Source organism: Apus apus, chromosome 3, assembly GCF_020740795.1.
Source record: "Apus apus isolate bApuApu2 chromosome 3, bApuApu2.pri.cur, whole genome shotgun sequence".
NCBI lineage: Eukaryota > Metazoa > Chordata > Aves > Apodiformes > Apodidae > Apus > Apus apus.
In genome coordinates, this window is record NC_067284.1 from 48,296,116 (window position 1) to 48,312,237 (window position 16,122).

Below are 16,122 nucleotides of genomic sequence, written 5' to 3' on the forward strand. Positions count from 1 at the left end.
CCTTCAGCCGCGGGGCTCACAGCCGGCAGGGCAGGCAGCCCGGGCGGGAGGCCTCCGGCCGGGGCCCGGCCCTGCCGCACCAGCTGCGGCCGGCAGGTGGCGCCGCAGCGCCGCGGGCCCCGGCGCGGGCGAACCTCGGGGGCCGAGCCTGGCGGGGCGGGAGGAGGGGCGGGGAGCGGAGCGGAGCGGGCAGCGCCGAGCGCTCCGTGCCCCTGCGTGTCCCTGGTGTGCGTGTGTGTGTGTGTGAGAGAGAGAGAGAGAGCGGGCGGGCGTGTGCGTGCGTGCGTGCGTGGAAAGCCGGCTGTATATAGAGGATGTGCCGCTGCACGGCTCGTCCCGGCCGCTGCCGCGCCAGGTCTCCGCTCGGGCGCCAGTGAAGCCTCCCGCCCTCGCCGCTTGGGCAGCCGCTTCCCTGCCCGCTCCGGGAGCTGCCGGCCTCTCTCCTGGGGCCGTTTCCGGCGCCCCGGCGTCCCTCTTGAGGCGGCCGCCTCCCGCGGCTTCTCCGCGCCGGGGGAGAGCGCGTCAATGCGGTGCAAATGGCCGGGGCACAGCCAGGGGTGCACGCTCTTCAGCTCAAGCCCGTCTGCGTCTCCGACACCCTCAAGAAAGGCGTCAAATTCGTCAAGTGGGACGATGTGAGTAGCTCTTCCCCCCGCTCCCCGGGCCGTGCCCCGCGCGGGGCAGGGCGGCAGCGGCCGGGCACGGCGGGGTTATGCAAGGCCCAGGGCGGGCGGGCGGGCTCCGGCACATGCGGTGCGGCGGCCGGCCCGGCCCGGCCCTGCGCGCAGCCGGAGCCGCGGGGGCAGGTGCGGGGCGGCGGGGGGTGTCCCGGGGCGGCGGGGGGTGTCCCGGGCCGGGCCGGGCCGGGCTGGGCGGCCGCCGTGCGGGGTCCAGGCCGAGCCGGAGGGCGCTGATAAACCGGCCGGCTGCCGGGCAAACTTTTTTCCGGAGGTTCTTGGCTGTTGAGCTGGCTGCTTTCGCGAGCGTCTTCCTCTCCTACTTCCCTGGTTTTATTGTGCACTTTATTGCCGCTTCTGTTGCCCTAACTCAGTTTTTTTCAACCTGCTCCCTGTCTCTCTTGTTCCATCTGCCGTTTCCTTGTCCCAGCCTCTCTCCTGTCTTCTGGTTCCTGTCTCATGGCATTGTCTCCCTCGTGGGACTGTCAAGCCCTGAGTGCGTTCTCCCAGCGCTCACTAGTTGGGTGCCCCTGGTCAGCTTCCTACCTCCGCAGAAGGCACTCTTCTTTCTTGGCTCCTTAGGACTTACTTGCCCCAAAGTCACATCTACTTTTCTATTACCATTGGTGCTTCCTAACCCTTTACACTTATGTTGCCTCACGTAAGAGAGGAGTGTGGTTTTCACTTCACTTTTAGTAGCACAGCAGTTCAGCAGCTGGGATGTGTGTTTGTTTTTTTTTTTCTTTGCTTGCAGACTATGTCTAGGACCATTTCAGAGAAAGGTGGTCTGTCTCAGTTTAGCTTTCTCTTGGAGCATGAACCTAAGCCTGCTGTGCTGCATACAAGGAAAACAGGACGAATCCTCTGCTAGCCCTGCTCCTGCCATATGACATCGGGTGTTTGTGTCTGTTGTGAACGGAGGAGTGGGTGCCCCAAAAAATCTGTCTGCAAATGGTGTCTGGAGTCAGAGGGGTAGAGTCGGGGTAGAGGAGTGGTTGGGAAAGAAGGCAAGCAGTTTGAATGCCAAAATTATTGAGGATAACTTGTTTTGAGAGCCTTGTGACTGCAGCTCAGGTTTTTGCTGTTGGTTTGGCTGTGTTAAAGTCATTCACAGCAACGACTGAAGGGACGAGAGAGAGAGAGAGAGAGAAGGAACGGTTCATGAGTCTAACAACTGTTCCTGTCTTGTTGTATATCTCTCTTTGGCCATTGCTTTCAGCCTGTCCAGCAGCCAAATTTGAGTCTGACCTCTATAAACCTGTTATAAACACATTCAAGGAGGGAAAGAGCACCAAAAAAACTGAACAACTTGGAGTGTTACATTTTATTTGCAACATTAAACCAATACATTTTGAATAAGCTTAGCAACCTGACCTTGTCCACTGTAGTAAACATTGACTTGACACAAAGTATTCATATTCAGGAACTAAGCTTGAATGACTTGCCTGAGCAAATGTTTTCTTTCAGTTGATACTTTCCTTAGCTTAGGAGAAGGCAGCGTGATTTCAGCCTTGTTCACTCCAGTTATTTTTTTTATTTTTGGTGAGCTACCAAGAAATTTCCACAGGTATATGCAGAGGTCAAGTTAACGTTGTTTTTAGTCTCCAGACTGAAAGTCTAAGCAGTTAGGCAACAGTTTAAATTATTAGTTTAAGCACCATTTTCCAAGTAGTATATTGTGTACATAGAACTTGAAGGAGAAGAGTTGTTTTCCAGGCACAGTGGACGTTCAGTGGCTAACCTGTCTGCTATAGACTAATTGGAAAAAAAAAAAAAAAAAAAAAAAAAAAAAAGATTTTCAGTTGTAAACCTAAAGGCTGCAGTAATAAAATACAGCTAAATTCTGGCAAAAGATAAGCACTTCTTAGTGATACACAGGTATTACCTGAAATGTGTGAGTGAGATGGGGAGGAGTCCTCCTCTGTTTGATGAGTGCTTTCATCAGCAGCCTTGTGAAAGTTGATGCATGTTTAACTGAACTGTGTGGTGAAGAATATTAACATTCACTCATTGTTGACCATGCATTGTGTGTATATGCTTTTCCCATCCCCAGCTCCCTGAGCTTGCCCATATTTGCCATTGAGTAGCCAATAACCACTTCAGAGTCTTTCTTTTCTATCAAATTAATCTGCTGGAAGGATTTTTTTTAAAAATTATTGTTATTAATCTGAACCTCTGTGGTCTCTCATGTAACTAGACAAGCACAGACTCTCCAGTGAAACAATAGGCTGTAATGAGTAATAGTAAACTACAAAATGTAACAGTAAAATGGAATTGACCATAATGAGTACTTTGCATCTGCTGCGTTAACAGGGCTGTTCAGAAAAGCAAGGCTTACACACTGATGTTTATTATGCACCATTTTCTATTTACTGTTTCTGAGTGAGAAGGGGAGTTCAGTTCTTCCTATTGCCTGTGCACCAGGGCAGCCTTTGTTCCTGTCCGAGGCATTCCCTTGTAGTACGCTTCCCTGCTGTTTTGTTTTGCTGTTTAAAAATGGCCCTGTTGACTTTGCTTCGCATTTCATAAAGCAAAAGAGTGTTTCTGGTGAATTCCTATGACTTGTATCAGCCCAAAGCAAAATTTTTCCAGCTGAGTTATAAACCACTGAAAAGTAGTGTGGGGGTTTTTTTGTTTGGGTTTTTTTTAATGTTTTTTGTTTGTTTGTTTGTTTGTTTAATGGGAGTGCTGCAAGGATTTAAACCAGAGAAAGAGAGGCGTGTAAGGAATTTTATGGTGCATAGTGTAACAGTTGTTAAAGAATGTATTTGCCAGCTTTTAGAAGGATGCTGCAGTGTGGTGTGCCGAACAATCTGACAAAAGCCGTAGTGATACAGACTTCAAAACTGATCCACCCATGAGCTTCCCATCCTGAGCTTGTAGTAGTTCTGTGCCTAATTAGTTAACTCTGAAACATCTGCTAATAAGCAGATGTGGTACCCCTGTTGACACCCCTCTCTTAGGAACAGCAGTGAAGTCTGCTCTGTGTTACACACAAACCTCTTCCAGTGCCTGCCTCCCCCCCTGCCCCTGCAGTGTGATGATGATGATTCTGTTGGAAATGCCTGAGCTTTGCTAAAAGGAGAGGAAGGGGTAACATCAACCACTGAAGATCACATACAGGCAGGTGGAAGTCAAGCAGCTCAGGAGGCTTGAAACTCCATTTCCTCTGTGGACCGTTTTCAGTTTCTAAATTTTAAAAACATTAGGATCAATTTAAAGTTCCTGCTTTGCAAGAGAAGTCACACTTTTGTGTATCTGGATTTGATGTAATGTTACACCATCCAGTGCTTAATACAGTCTATTCACACATTTCATTTGGGATCAGGATGTAAAGCACTAAAATCAAACAGATTATTGTTGTCCTGTAACTTTGCTTTCCTCACACTCTTTCTGTTTTCTTCTAGAACAGTATTACAGGTCAGGAAACAAAGTTTAGAATTACCTTTTTTTTTATATATGTAGATTGGATTCGTAAGACACTGAACAGAAATAACTGATGCGTGAATAGGTGAAAGATAGAAGTGGCTGGTTGCTTAGGTTGGCTGGTTGCTTAGGTGGGGGTTTTTTCTGTGGATGCATGTGTGTGTGTGTCTGTTAAGATACCAGCTGGCTGAGTACTTGCTTCAAGTCATGTTTCTTCATGCTGCCTTCAGTTGGGCCTTACTCTCCCTTACAGCTGGGAAGAGACTCCACCTCTCTTTAAGTGCTGGTCTGGTGTTTGAACAGCTTCACTCTGTTATTCCTAGAGAAAAGCAATACCTGTGAGGGATAGGGAAGGCTTTAAGATGAACTTACTGGATCCACTCTGCTGTAGTGAAACCCAGTTTATAACAGCTTTTCCTAATGAGAGTTTTAAAACAGTTAAATATATAAATAAAAAGGATGCCATTAAGTCCATGGGTGAAACTTTTTTTTTGTTGGGGGGTGAAACTTAGTGTAGCAGAACATTTTGTGAGCTGAGAAGGTTAATGAGACCTGAGTATGAAGGGTAACTTCCCTGGACTGATCTGATGTCTGAAGGGGCTGAAACATGCCTTGGCTGTATTTTTGCCTCTTGCCTTTATTTTTCTCTGGCCTGTAGCGGGACCAAGATAGACATAACTGAGTTAACAAATAGCTCAACAGCTAGACCACAGCTGAACTGGTGTTTTCTAAGAGCAGTAATAGGCATACTGAAGCAAGTGAATATGATAGTGTATATTCAAAATAGATTTTTTACTTCTTGTTTAAAGGCTTTCTTATCTTCCCTAGTGATAATACGTACTTTGCATAAAGAATTTGACAGTCTCTCTGTGACTTACACTATTTACTTTTACTTGCAAGTTAACTGTATCAGTTAGGTAATGTCATTACCTAAATTGAGGGACGTGATTCCAATTTTATAGGCTTTTTTTATTTAGTTACTGGAACAAACCTCTTGGTAGGTGCCATTGTGTAGTGGCTACAGCACTTCACCGGGTGTTCCAGTGAGCAGCAAAAATGAACCTAGGTCTTTTGAGTTCTATTTTAATGCCTTTCGCAGAGGACTTCTTTGTCTTTATAAAACATTTTTGAGCTCAAATGATGAGTGCTATATGTAAACCATGTAAAGTTTTCAGACTTCTTTATTGGTTTAGAATCTTTTAAAGAAGATTATGAAGGATATGAGATAGATCCCCTTTAACCTTTCAAGTAAATATGACATCAGAGTATCATTATTATGGATAAGCTGCAAATGAATGAAGAAAAAAAATGGATTTTTTTAGAAGTGATTTTAAGATGTTGATGCTCAAATAACTTGGTTTTTTTTTTCCTGTCTTTTTTGTTGTTTTTGAACTCCACAGAACACTATCACTACAGTACATTACTGAGGCCATGAAACATGAACAACCATTGTTCTGTGCACTAAAATAAAAAACTGAAAGGAGTTTATTATTTTGGAATGTTTTCAGTCTGGCGGGAAGAAGTTAATACAACATTCTAGAGTTTTTGTTATTTTTTCTTTCTTTGTTGTGAATCTTTATGTAGTAAACAAGTATCATCTCTGTGCTATATAAAAATATTGTGTCTAAGTGAATGGAAGTTGTGGGTTTAGTCTTTTGCAACATAGGAGAGCAATCAGATTGAACTCAAAATTTCTCATCTATTAACATTCAGTAAAGGGGAATGCAAACTTGATTTACTTCATTGGAAGGTTTTTGCCAGCTTTAGGTTGGGGGAGAAAAAGATTTAGTTTCTCTTCAGGATGGCTAGATGCCTACCTCAGAAGATCTGGTGAAGACTTTAAATGTTTAAACTGCAGATAACATCTGTGTTATTGTAGCATCTGAGCCCTTTGGAGTGTTGGTAGATACTAGGGAAACTGAAAGCCATAAACCAGCTCTTAAGTAAATTAGAAATTCTCCATGAAAGGGAAGCTAACAGTGCATTTAAGTTGTGTACTGTATGCTTTCCTCACTTTAACGTTTGAATCCTCAAGATCATTTTAACAAAGGCTGTAGTGAAATAGTGTTAAGTAATCATTATGGAGTCTTTTGTGTGTTATAAAGTAAATCCTTCATAAGGAATTCAAAGTTTATTTTCACAAGACCCATTACATGACAAAAGTGTGTTCCCAACTGTACTGTTGTAGGTCCAAAAAGAGACCAACATTAAAAAAAATGCTAATTTTGAATCTGTAACGAGACACCTTGGACCTAATTTTTCAACTGAATAGCACCATACAGTCAGGTGTTCAGAATGCCTCCCTAGTGACTTCAGATGAATTTGGGCTTAGCGTCTCCAAAAATTAGAAAATGGGATGTGAAAGTACAATCCAAGTTTTCCCTCAAAATCAGAATACTGCATTTATGCTCATGAGCAGACTGGTTTAAATGATTTGGTCAGCATCACATAAGAATTCTCTGGTGAAGATAAAAATCTCACTGCTTGACATTTGGCTATTTTTGCTATAAATTTCTCCCTATATTTCTTTGTTCTTGCATGCGTACTTTGCAGCTTCTAGAACAAATAAGGAACTTGTGCAAACAAACCAAGACTGCATGTGGAAAGGGTGCAATTAGCCCAAGAGTATGGACGTAATGAGAAATGAGACAAGGTAATCTGCTTCTGAGGAAAGGTAGCTCTTTGAAACTTCCAGGAAGTTAATCTTCAGTTAGCAGAATGATGACTTCTGTCCTGTGGTGCCAAAGTTTCTCCAGTGTTTAACTGCTCTGATAGTGAAGAATATTGTCCTGCGTGTTCCTGTTGAACAAGTGGGATTTCACTTTACAGGACCAGCAAACTCAATTCCAGTTTTTATTTTTTGTCCCACTTCCTACTTCCAGCACTGGTTTCATGTTCTCCAACGTTTCCTTCTTGCAGTCTATTCTTTTACATGGCAGTTGTCATCAGTAAAAAGGGGCATCTTTACCTTTCTGGATTATTTCAGGAGTTTGTTTCAAAACCAGGGGTTGGGTACTCTTTCCTTTTCACTCATAGTTCAGCTGTCAGCCTGAAAAAAATCAGAGTTCTAATTGTTTGGGTAGTCCTGCTTAGTTCCGGTCTGAGTACATCCAGTGTATTATGGAATTTAACACCTACTGTATCTGCTGATCATGTGTAAACTATGGTTTTGCTACTCCTCCTCCTTTGCTCCTACTCCACTCCCCCAAGGCTGTAATTCCCCTGGTTTGTGGGGTGGCAAGAAAGTTCTTTGCAGGGGATCTTCTCACACCTTTTTTTCACAGCCTCACACCTTTGCTCAACCAGAGTTCAAGCTCTTTCTCCAAACTGAAAGAAAAGTTGGAGGATATTTTGCCTCTGCTAGAAACTATCTGCATTTCCTAGCCTTGTGGTTGGAAGCAGTTTGGCAGAAATTTTCCCAGAAAAAGGTTCAGGCAAATGAAATAATTGTGTGTGTAAAATTTTTCAAGTTGTATTTGGGGATGTTCATTGTCTCTCAAGATCTGAGGCAAAAAGCGGAAGCAACTGTCTGGCTTTATAAGTCAGTGCTGTGAACCCCGTTTGTTGTAAGAACTGAAGATTATGGTTGGTCTGCTCTCCTTTTAAAGATCTGTAGATGTGAATTTTGACTGCATCTGTTTCTAAGAAACATCATCGTTATAAGATTTAATAAAATACATACTCATCTGACATATGGTCTTTCTAGTTGATGAGATATATGTAGGTTTTAATTCCCGTGTAGGTACATTTAAGATCCATTAGGAGCTTTTCATCCATGGCAGGACTGACCCAATACGTGCATTACAGGCACACTTGTCCTGGCCTGTGGTGTTTTCTGATCATTTTAACACTGAGCTGTGCTTGGCATAAAACAGTGGCAATAGTGTTACATCATTGCCTTAATACATACTGAATGAAGTACAGAGAATATTGGGAGCAAGGGCCCAGGGTGTAGGTGGCAGAGTGATGCACCCTCATGTAGCTGTGCTTTCTTGCCTCGTGTCTCTTCAGGTCTAATCAGCAATGGTTGAGGAGTAGGGTAGAAGGCTCCCTCTTTTGTGGCTGGATGCACAGCCTGGTGGAGAGGGTGCTCCAAAGAGTAGGAATCATGGACATACAGGCAAAATGGAATTAAACCAAGGTTTCCATCCTCTTCACTGCTTGGCTTAATGTGATCACAGTGTGTTAGGAGCTGGAAGGGATCTTGTTGGTCTTTACTGGTCACTAATGTTACAATGGAGGTGTCACTTTTTGCTTGTTGATGTTAGATGTAGTCTGGGAGACCTACACTTAAAACTAGACCTTGAAACATATGCCTGGAGGACACTTACATACAGATTTAGCTATTGATCTTCTTTGCCCTTGTTCTGCTCTGCCTGATTGATGAGGATTCCAGAGTTCTCTGTGGGACTTTGTGGGCATAAATTTGAAACCTTTTTGTTTAAAAGTAGAAAATAAAAGAATCTTGCTAATGTAGGGTGTGAGGTTGTATAGCCAATTAAGAAGCAACTTAATGGAATAAGTATAGAAAAAACACATTACTCATTTGAGACTGTGAAATTGGAAGAAAGTAGAGAATTGGCCTTAATTCAACAAATAAAAAGATGGGGGGCTTTTAAAGGTGAAATTAAAAGCCCTTTTAAAAGTTATTCACTGAAGTTTACAGTGGTGTGATATCTAACAACACTGGAACTGCCAGGTTAGGGCCACTCCAGGTCTTTCTAGTGAAGAAATTTGCAGTAGCTATTTATTGGCATACCAGTCACCTTTACTCCCTGTCTGTTTTATTCTCGCATTCTGGGTCTGAGTGGGTTCTCCACAGTGGATTAGGGAAGAAATGAAGGTCTCCTCCCTGCTTGTTTGTCCTTCAGGTTTTGTTGTGGTTTTTGTTATGTTGTGGGGTTTTTTTCCCCCCTCCCCTTTTATCTGTTGTGCCCTGTCTGTTACTCTCTTCTTCCAAGTGGTGTATGGTTGGTAAGTTTGTTCAGGAGAGTTATGAGGTAGGATACTTTCATGAATGACTGCAGGTTGCTGAAAAGCAACAGACCTGTTCCACATGACAGACTGAGGAGCAGAACTTGCAGAGCTCCCTAGAGAAGTTTATTTCTATTCTTTTACACTCAGAGCTAAGTAGTCTGGCTTTTGGTGTCAGGGACTTTTGAGAGTTATAGTTAGCTGGTAGAACATATAAAACATTGTGCACGTGACTTTTATTGCTGCTGTTGACTGTGTGGCATGTGTTACACAGGTATATGTACAAAGTTCTTCTCAAATCTTGTTTGTATACAGCGTGAGGTTCTCATCAGCATGTTAATTGTGCTACTCTTAACATCAAGAGTAGTGTAGTTAATTTAGAGGCATAATGCACAGCTGCCTTTTTTGATTTAAAAAGCAAACAAACATATTGAAGGCTCTTTCCCCTAATCCTTCACTTTTCTGAGTCTGATTGTAGTCAACATTTTACAGTTCACAACTACAAAAGTATTACTTTGACAGCTGTATATCATTAGCACAGACAAATCCAAACAGCTTTTGGGTTGAGCCAACTGATTTGAAATGATTAACCAGCAAAATTGATTAATCCTAGACATAATAATCATTTCATGCCTGTCTGTTTCCCATCATTTCCTTCTCTTCCCCCACAAATTTGTGTATGTCTCATCCTAAGGCAGGAGGATGCCTAGTCTTTTTATTTCCTCACTTTACATATTTACATACAGGCTGCATAGCACTTAAGGAAATAGGCTAAATAAGGAAAGTTGTATCTCCAGAGCAAATTTGGTTTATTTCTCCTTTTGCGTGGCAGAGGTTTAACAGCACTTTAGTAGGAGCTTGAGGATACAGACAGTCAGTTGACATCTGTTCAGGGCCTGACATATTTTTAAAATAAATTTGCCTGTTGCACTCAGTGCCTGACTATCAGGTGTATGAAACACTAGAAGCTATGGCAATGGTACAAATTCTGTATGCCCTTTCTCTGGGGGGAAGTGCATACAGTGCTGTTTTCTTGTAATGAGGAAAAGAAGGGTCAATGGCACTTTCTGAATGAGCTCTGATCCCAGCTGGGACATTCCTATGGCCATACTGGTTGCCAGCCTCCACAAGCTCACATGGCACCCATTTCAGTGTCAATGTACCTGTGGCAGAGTTAATCCACAGCCCACATATTCCACTTACAAATGAGACTTTTACTCTCAATTAAGGGTCTGGTCTTGTATTCTTCTTAGCGTAGAACTTGCTCTTGTATTTGTATTTCTCTTGTGCTGGGATAAAAATATACTTCACACTTGATTCCATTTTATTTTTGTATTTGTTCCCCTGCAGGCTTTTGACTGCTGCTGGGCCTTGTCACTTCTTTGAGACTCATTTTTTTCCAGCTGTAAAGTGGGAGTAACTCATCTTCCCTGTTTCACAAATGCCTGTTGCTGGGAGTTTGGTACTCTGTTCCAAAAGACTGTACTGGTGGCATAATATAGACAAGTGTTATCTTGCCTCAGAAATGGTACTTGCATTAGTTAGTTTTTATTTATTTATGATAATGTCACTTCCATCAACTTTATTTGCTCTTACGAAAACCACAGTTAAATATATTTTATTTCAATTTGAACCTATTAGAGATCATCTGTTTCCTTAAAGGAATGTAGTCTGACCTCACATGTTGCTGCTTTGGAAATACTTGAATACTAAAGCTGTAATATATCTGTAACACTCTAACAGAAATATACATCCTTTTTGAGGAGAAATCATGTTTAGTGTGGTTTCGTGTGGAAATAAAGCTTAAACATTTTTTCTGTCTGCCTGTCTTCTTCCTCCTTTCAGTGCTCCCTCCATAACTTTTAAATCTCGTTTGGCAAACAGGTAGAGGTCTTAAGACAACAGTGTTTTTAAAGATGTCATGAAAAGTAGCAGAGGAAAGAGAGGAGGGATTCCATCAGGACCAGTCTGCACTGCTGTCAATTATTGTTAGACACCAGGGAGTCACAGTGGGTGAGAGAGGTAATGAACACCTACCTGTGGGAAAGGCTTCAGTTAGAGCTTGTATCTCCTGAGTCAGGTACTTGCTGTCAGTCAGAATACATGAATATGTAGGAAACCAGGCTGCCTTACAGTACTTAAAATGTGCTTGGTTTTAAGTGATATGAGATATGGATGCTACCAGAGTAGACAGGTTTTCAACTGATTTGGAGGACTGAAATCTTCCTAACTGTATTGCAGAAAAAATAGAAAAATACTAATGGAAAGCAATGAGGAAAAAACTTAATGTAGTGGATATTATTCCAGGTTTTCTAGGCAAATTCAGTCTTTGTATGTGAAAGTAAAGCTTAAACACGTAGCTCTTGTCTATATCTGAAGGTTAATTTGGATCAAGGTGGGCAGTGGACTTGTGAGAACTATAGTACTTTACTATGTGGGCTCAAGGTTAACCGTGTTATGTCTGTTTAACTTCATCTCTTTCCAGCTTTTCTGGAGTAACTCCATGTGCTGACAAATCTGGAGTTACTTAGTGCTGTCTTCTCAGTAATGGAAATACGTTATGTCAGAAAAATGGCGATCAGACAGCTGATACTAAATTCTTTAAGTGACATCTTGCTAGTGGTACCTTCAGGGTAAATTCTAGATGTTACAATTCATTAATATGGGTGGCAAAGCAGCTAGTGCATATTTATGTGTTTTGTGTGCTGACATGGATTTCTTTTTTTGTCCTTTTTTTATTCCAGGACTCCACTGTCGTGACTCCAATTATCCTTAGAACAGATCCACAGGGATTTTTCCTTTACTGGACAGATCAAAATAAGGTAAGAGAAAAGGTTCCTTCTCCAGAATGGTTCTTTCTGTTTATTGTGCTTTGATGGGCAGGAGTCAGGAGGCTTTGCATGCCAGTCCTGGCACAGCAGAGAAACATTACATCAGCATGTGTTCCTCTGCTCTTCTGGGGAGCAAATACAGCAGGCCTGTGGCTCCTCCCTGGTGTATAAAACTGAGAGATGAATGCAAGACTTGGTGCTTTCCAACCATGTTAATGATGTGACGGCCAGCGAGGTGTATGATTGTCGTGCTTTACAGGCAAGGATCCACTTGGGATGCTGTTGTGGTTCATAGTTGGCTTGTGCTTTCTCTGTCCTGCCTTCCGTACACTGAGGATTTTGGCTGTAGGGCACAGCAGACCTGGAATTCACAGAGGCCAAAGCTCTCTTTGAGTTCTTCCTTCTGAACTGCTGTGTGCTTCCTGGCCATGCTTGGTGGGCCACGTCACTAAGTTCTTACTAATCCTCGCTGGACACTTGCTGTCTTTTAAAAACATTCCAGTATGCTTAGATCACTATTATGGCTGGGGAGCCACTGGGAAAGCTCATGGCCTGATTCATCACCGTGTTACTCCAGTTTCACATCCATGTCACCCCTTGAAATCAGCACTGTTGTATTTCCAGCTGTTAGAGACTGTGGAGCTGCGCTGGGGGGAAGGAATATCTGTACCCTGAGCAGTGGGGTGCAGTTTGTTTCATATATTGTAACAGATCTATAATAGCAAACTATTGTTGCAATTGTTATAGTAAAATGCTGTATCAAAGGTAAGAACTGCATGGGTTCCTCCTTATTTTACAAATGAATTTTCAAGTACTTATGACGTAAGTGCTTGTACCAGTTCCCTGTTGAAAACAGTGTTAGAACTTGGTGGTGCTTGAGCTCTGGCCTTGTGTTGGAGAATATGCCAAAATGACTAAACATGTATTTGTAGTATGCTGGCTACAGAAACCTGGTTTACCAGTTTAGTAGCTGGAGTTTTTTCCTGTTGATTTTGTTTAGATACCAATGCAAAAATTTTTTGAGGAGGTAGCAACCATTAAATATGCAGACTGTACAGGCAATTTGCTATTACATTAGATCATATTTGTCTTCCTATGTTTGCTTTTTAGAGGAGATGGAGCACAGTTCTGAGTCAGTGTACATGGAAACCATATAATGAAGTTATATATATATAAAAAAAAATCTTGTCTTTGCTTGTGCAAAGTGGTGCTGGTTAGTAGTGGGTTCATCTGTTGACAGTCCAGAGTTGTTAAATTGCTGCCCAAAGAAGTAAAGTCAAAGCCCTCAGAAGCTGAAGGCCATGACTGATTTACACTAATCCAGTAGCTATGCCAGAACACAGTACAGTCTTCCCTTTTGTTCCTTCCCTCGCATAAACTAATTGTGTAAGCAAAAAAACTACGACAATCTTTGTAATAATAAATGGAAACCCAGAGTTGATTGGAGAGTTTATTTCACTTTTAGTATGTTTGGCACTAAGACCTCCTTCAGTTTCCTACTGTTGTCTGTAAAAACAATGTCTTGAAGCAGTTCTGTGAAGCATAGCTATTTATAGAATTGTTGTTCTCATATTAATGAAAAAAATGTATTTATAAAGCTCAGAGCATTTTTTAAAAGGTTGGGTATTTGTACAAGAAACATAAGTGTCAGTTTGATTTTTAAGCTTGTAAATCAAGTCCCTGTAAAGGGCAACAAGAGGGATTTTTTTTTCTGGTTAATAATTTATGACAACTAGGTGAAGCTTGTTCCTAACCCCATCCTAGCATTATCCATTTAAAGAAAGTAAATATATTTCTACTGGGGTGCTAATACTGCAAGAATCAGGAAGGAAATGCCACTTTCTGCTTTTGCAGAGAATGGTTTTGTTCATGTTTATTATGAAATTACAAATATATTAAAAAGGAGGTTACATAAGAAAGTTTTTTTATTTCCTTCTCTTTGTGTAAAGTGATCCTGTGATTACTCTCTCTATGACTTCTTTTCTCTTTTCCCCTAGCTAGTATTTTTGAGCAGGTGCTTTTGTCATAACCAGGGTCTGTTACTTTCTGAGTATGGAAGGACAGCCCTTGTTAAGCGAAGTGATGAACTGAGACACCTGCCTGCCAGCATCCTTGGTCAGACATAGTTTCCTGGGAGCTGACAACAAATGGGTATTGAGACAAGGCCCCAGTCACAACCGTCTTTCTAGCCCTTTGACTGTCCTATTTGCCAGACACTGTGCAAAACAGTAAATTACTGCCTGGATAGTGATATAGCTTTAAAATTAGGAATCTGGCTCCTTTCTTGCCTTGTCAGTAAAGTTATACAAAAGTTACGTTAATCACTCGGGGAGAAACAAAACAAAAAACCAATACACTTGTGTTCAGTTTTTCTTTAGCTTAGAGAACTGGTGGTTGTAGCTCTGCAGCTTTCTCTGGCTTCTTGGCTGGCTAAGGGGCTGCTTGCATTGTTTTCTTTTTCCCTTGCTTTTCTGTTTCTTTGTTCTTGTTCTTGTTTTCTTTGAGAAAGGAAAACAGTATGTAGTGTCTGCTGCCTACGAGTGTATCTGGAAAGTCCTTTAGATTGTGCAGTCGAAGATCCTGGTAAAGATGCATGTTTGGTGCAGCTCATCAGTGTCACTGACCCCATCTTGTAGTACTCCATGAATCAGCAATCCTCCCAGGGTTTACAGCCCGATCAAGGAGTCTGGGTGATGCTGGCGTTGAACAAATGATGGGTCAAAAGGGCCACCTATAAAGTCATTCTTAACAAGAAGTTTTATATATGTGACCAGGGGGAACTCTTAACTTGCTGTCCCCTGCAGCTTTCTGATAAGTAAGTTAGCAAGTTTCATGATGGGCTTGCAGGAGCTGAATGCTCCTAATAAATCATCTGAGGTCTGTAGTTTCAGCCCTGTGGGAATCTATGCCAACTTACATTTTGCCACATATGAAGGTCTGTAAGGATGGCAATTCATGTTGTATGGTACATCAGTGACAGCCAGGCTTAGTGAAGCCATACTCTTGGCATTTACTTCTAAGAGCAGGAACAAAACTTGGAAGGAAGGCAGGCTGAAGACAGAGTCCCCAGAAGCCTGCTTTGCTGCACAGTGGACACCTAACAGCTTATACACAAGGTAAATGGTAAACCAATTGCTGAAGACTCCTTCAGTGTGATTAAGTATCCACATGCCTTGTTTGTTTCTTCACGACTGTGTGATTTGACCATTTAATTATGTTTAGGCTGGCTCCAATTTGTCATGCCAGGTACCTAGGTCAGTATGGCTGCTTTTGGACATTAGCGAGAGACATATTAAAAAGGGGTTGATTAAACTTCTCTGAATGACTGTATCAGCAAAGTGAACAGTAGTCTAGGATGAAAATGTGTTCCTCTGACCACGGGACATTCTCTTTGATTTTTATGTGCTAGGTTTACCTTTGCTGCCTGTCCTAGTATGACGATACCTGCAGTGAAGGTCTATTAAGTTCCTTTAAGCTCTGATTTTACAATTTGGTGGTGATAATGTGGTTTCCTACAGTTCAACACGCATATGTGTATTTGCATATTGAAGTATTTTTACTGTCATCAGTAGAGATAATGCTCCAAAATTAAGTTCTACATAGCATTTTGCTATTTTCTAATAACGATAAGGAAATCTAAAACTTTTTTATTTTAACCAGATAGGAAGACAGCTTTCTGATTTTAGTTGCATTTTTCAGTATGAAATTCTTTTGTCGAAGGTTCTGGAATACTTGCTTCATCTGTATGCAGAGTGCTGGCTGATTTCATATTATTACTCGAATGATTATCAACATGGGTTTTAAAAAAATATTAATTAATGTAACAAGATAGTGTCTATTTTATTGTGTCTGTAATATTTCTTAACTACAGCAAAGCCAGAAAATATTCATTGCACTGTTGTATTTTTATGACTTGATTAAACTATCTCAATTCCTTGCTACTTTTTAAAAAAAGGGAATACCATGTCTTTTGTTTATTCTAGTCATGAGCATTTAAGAGAGATAAATCACTTGACCAGGTGAAGAGAACGTTTACTGGAGTAAAAAGGAGTGATAATAACAACCAGTTTTAGGGAGATGAGAGAAGCCTGGAAGTGTTTGTATGTTTAGCCCACCTAGCAAAGCAAAGCCAGAGAAAGACTGTGATTTTTATTTAGGAATAAGTATATCAATGGATGCATTGGCAGAGTAGAGGAAGAAATATGTATTGTCAG

General features: G+C 41.7%; 1 protein-coding gene across 6 annotated transcripts in view; it reads left to right on the forward strand.

Moving 5' to 3' along the window:
* Nucleotides 1-227: 227 nt before the first annotated feature.
* PLCB1 (phospholipase C beta 1) overlaps nucleotides 228-16,122 on the forward strand; it is a 406,490-nt gene continuing 390,595 nt past the window's right edge. For 3 of the 6 annotated variants that reach the window (XM_051615374.1, XM_051615375.1, XM_051615379.1), the window contains exons 1-2: nucleotides 232-635; nucleotides 11,822-11,899. In XM_051615374.1, coding sequence (XP_051471334.1) covers nucleotides 537-635; nucleotides 11,822-11,899 — 177 coding nt within the window. In that variant the 5' untranslated portion in view covers nucleotides 232-536. Of the gene's footprint in view, nucleotides 636-11,821; nucleotides 11,900-16,122 lie in introns of all 6 variants that reach the window. The other 3 variants (XM_051615376.1, XM_051615378.1, XM_051615377.1) reach the window with 2 other exon arrangements.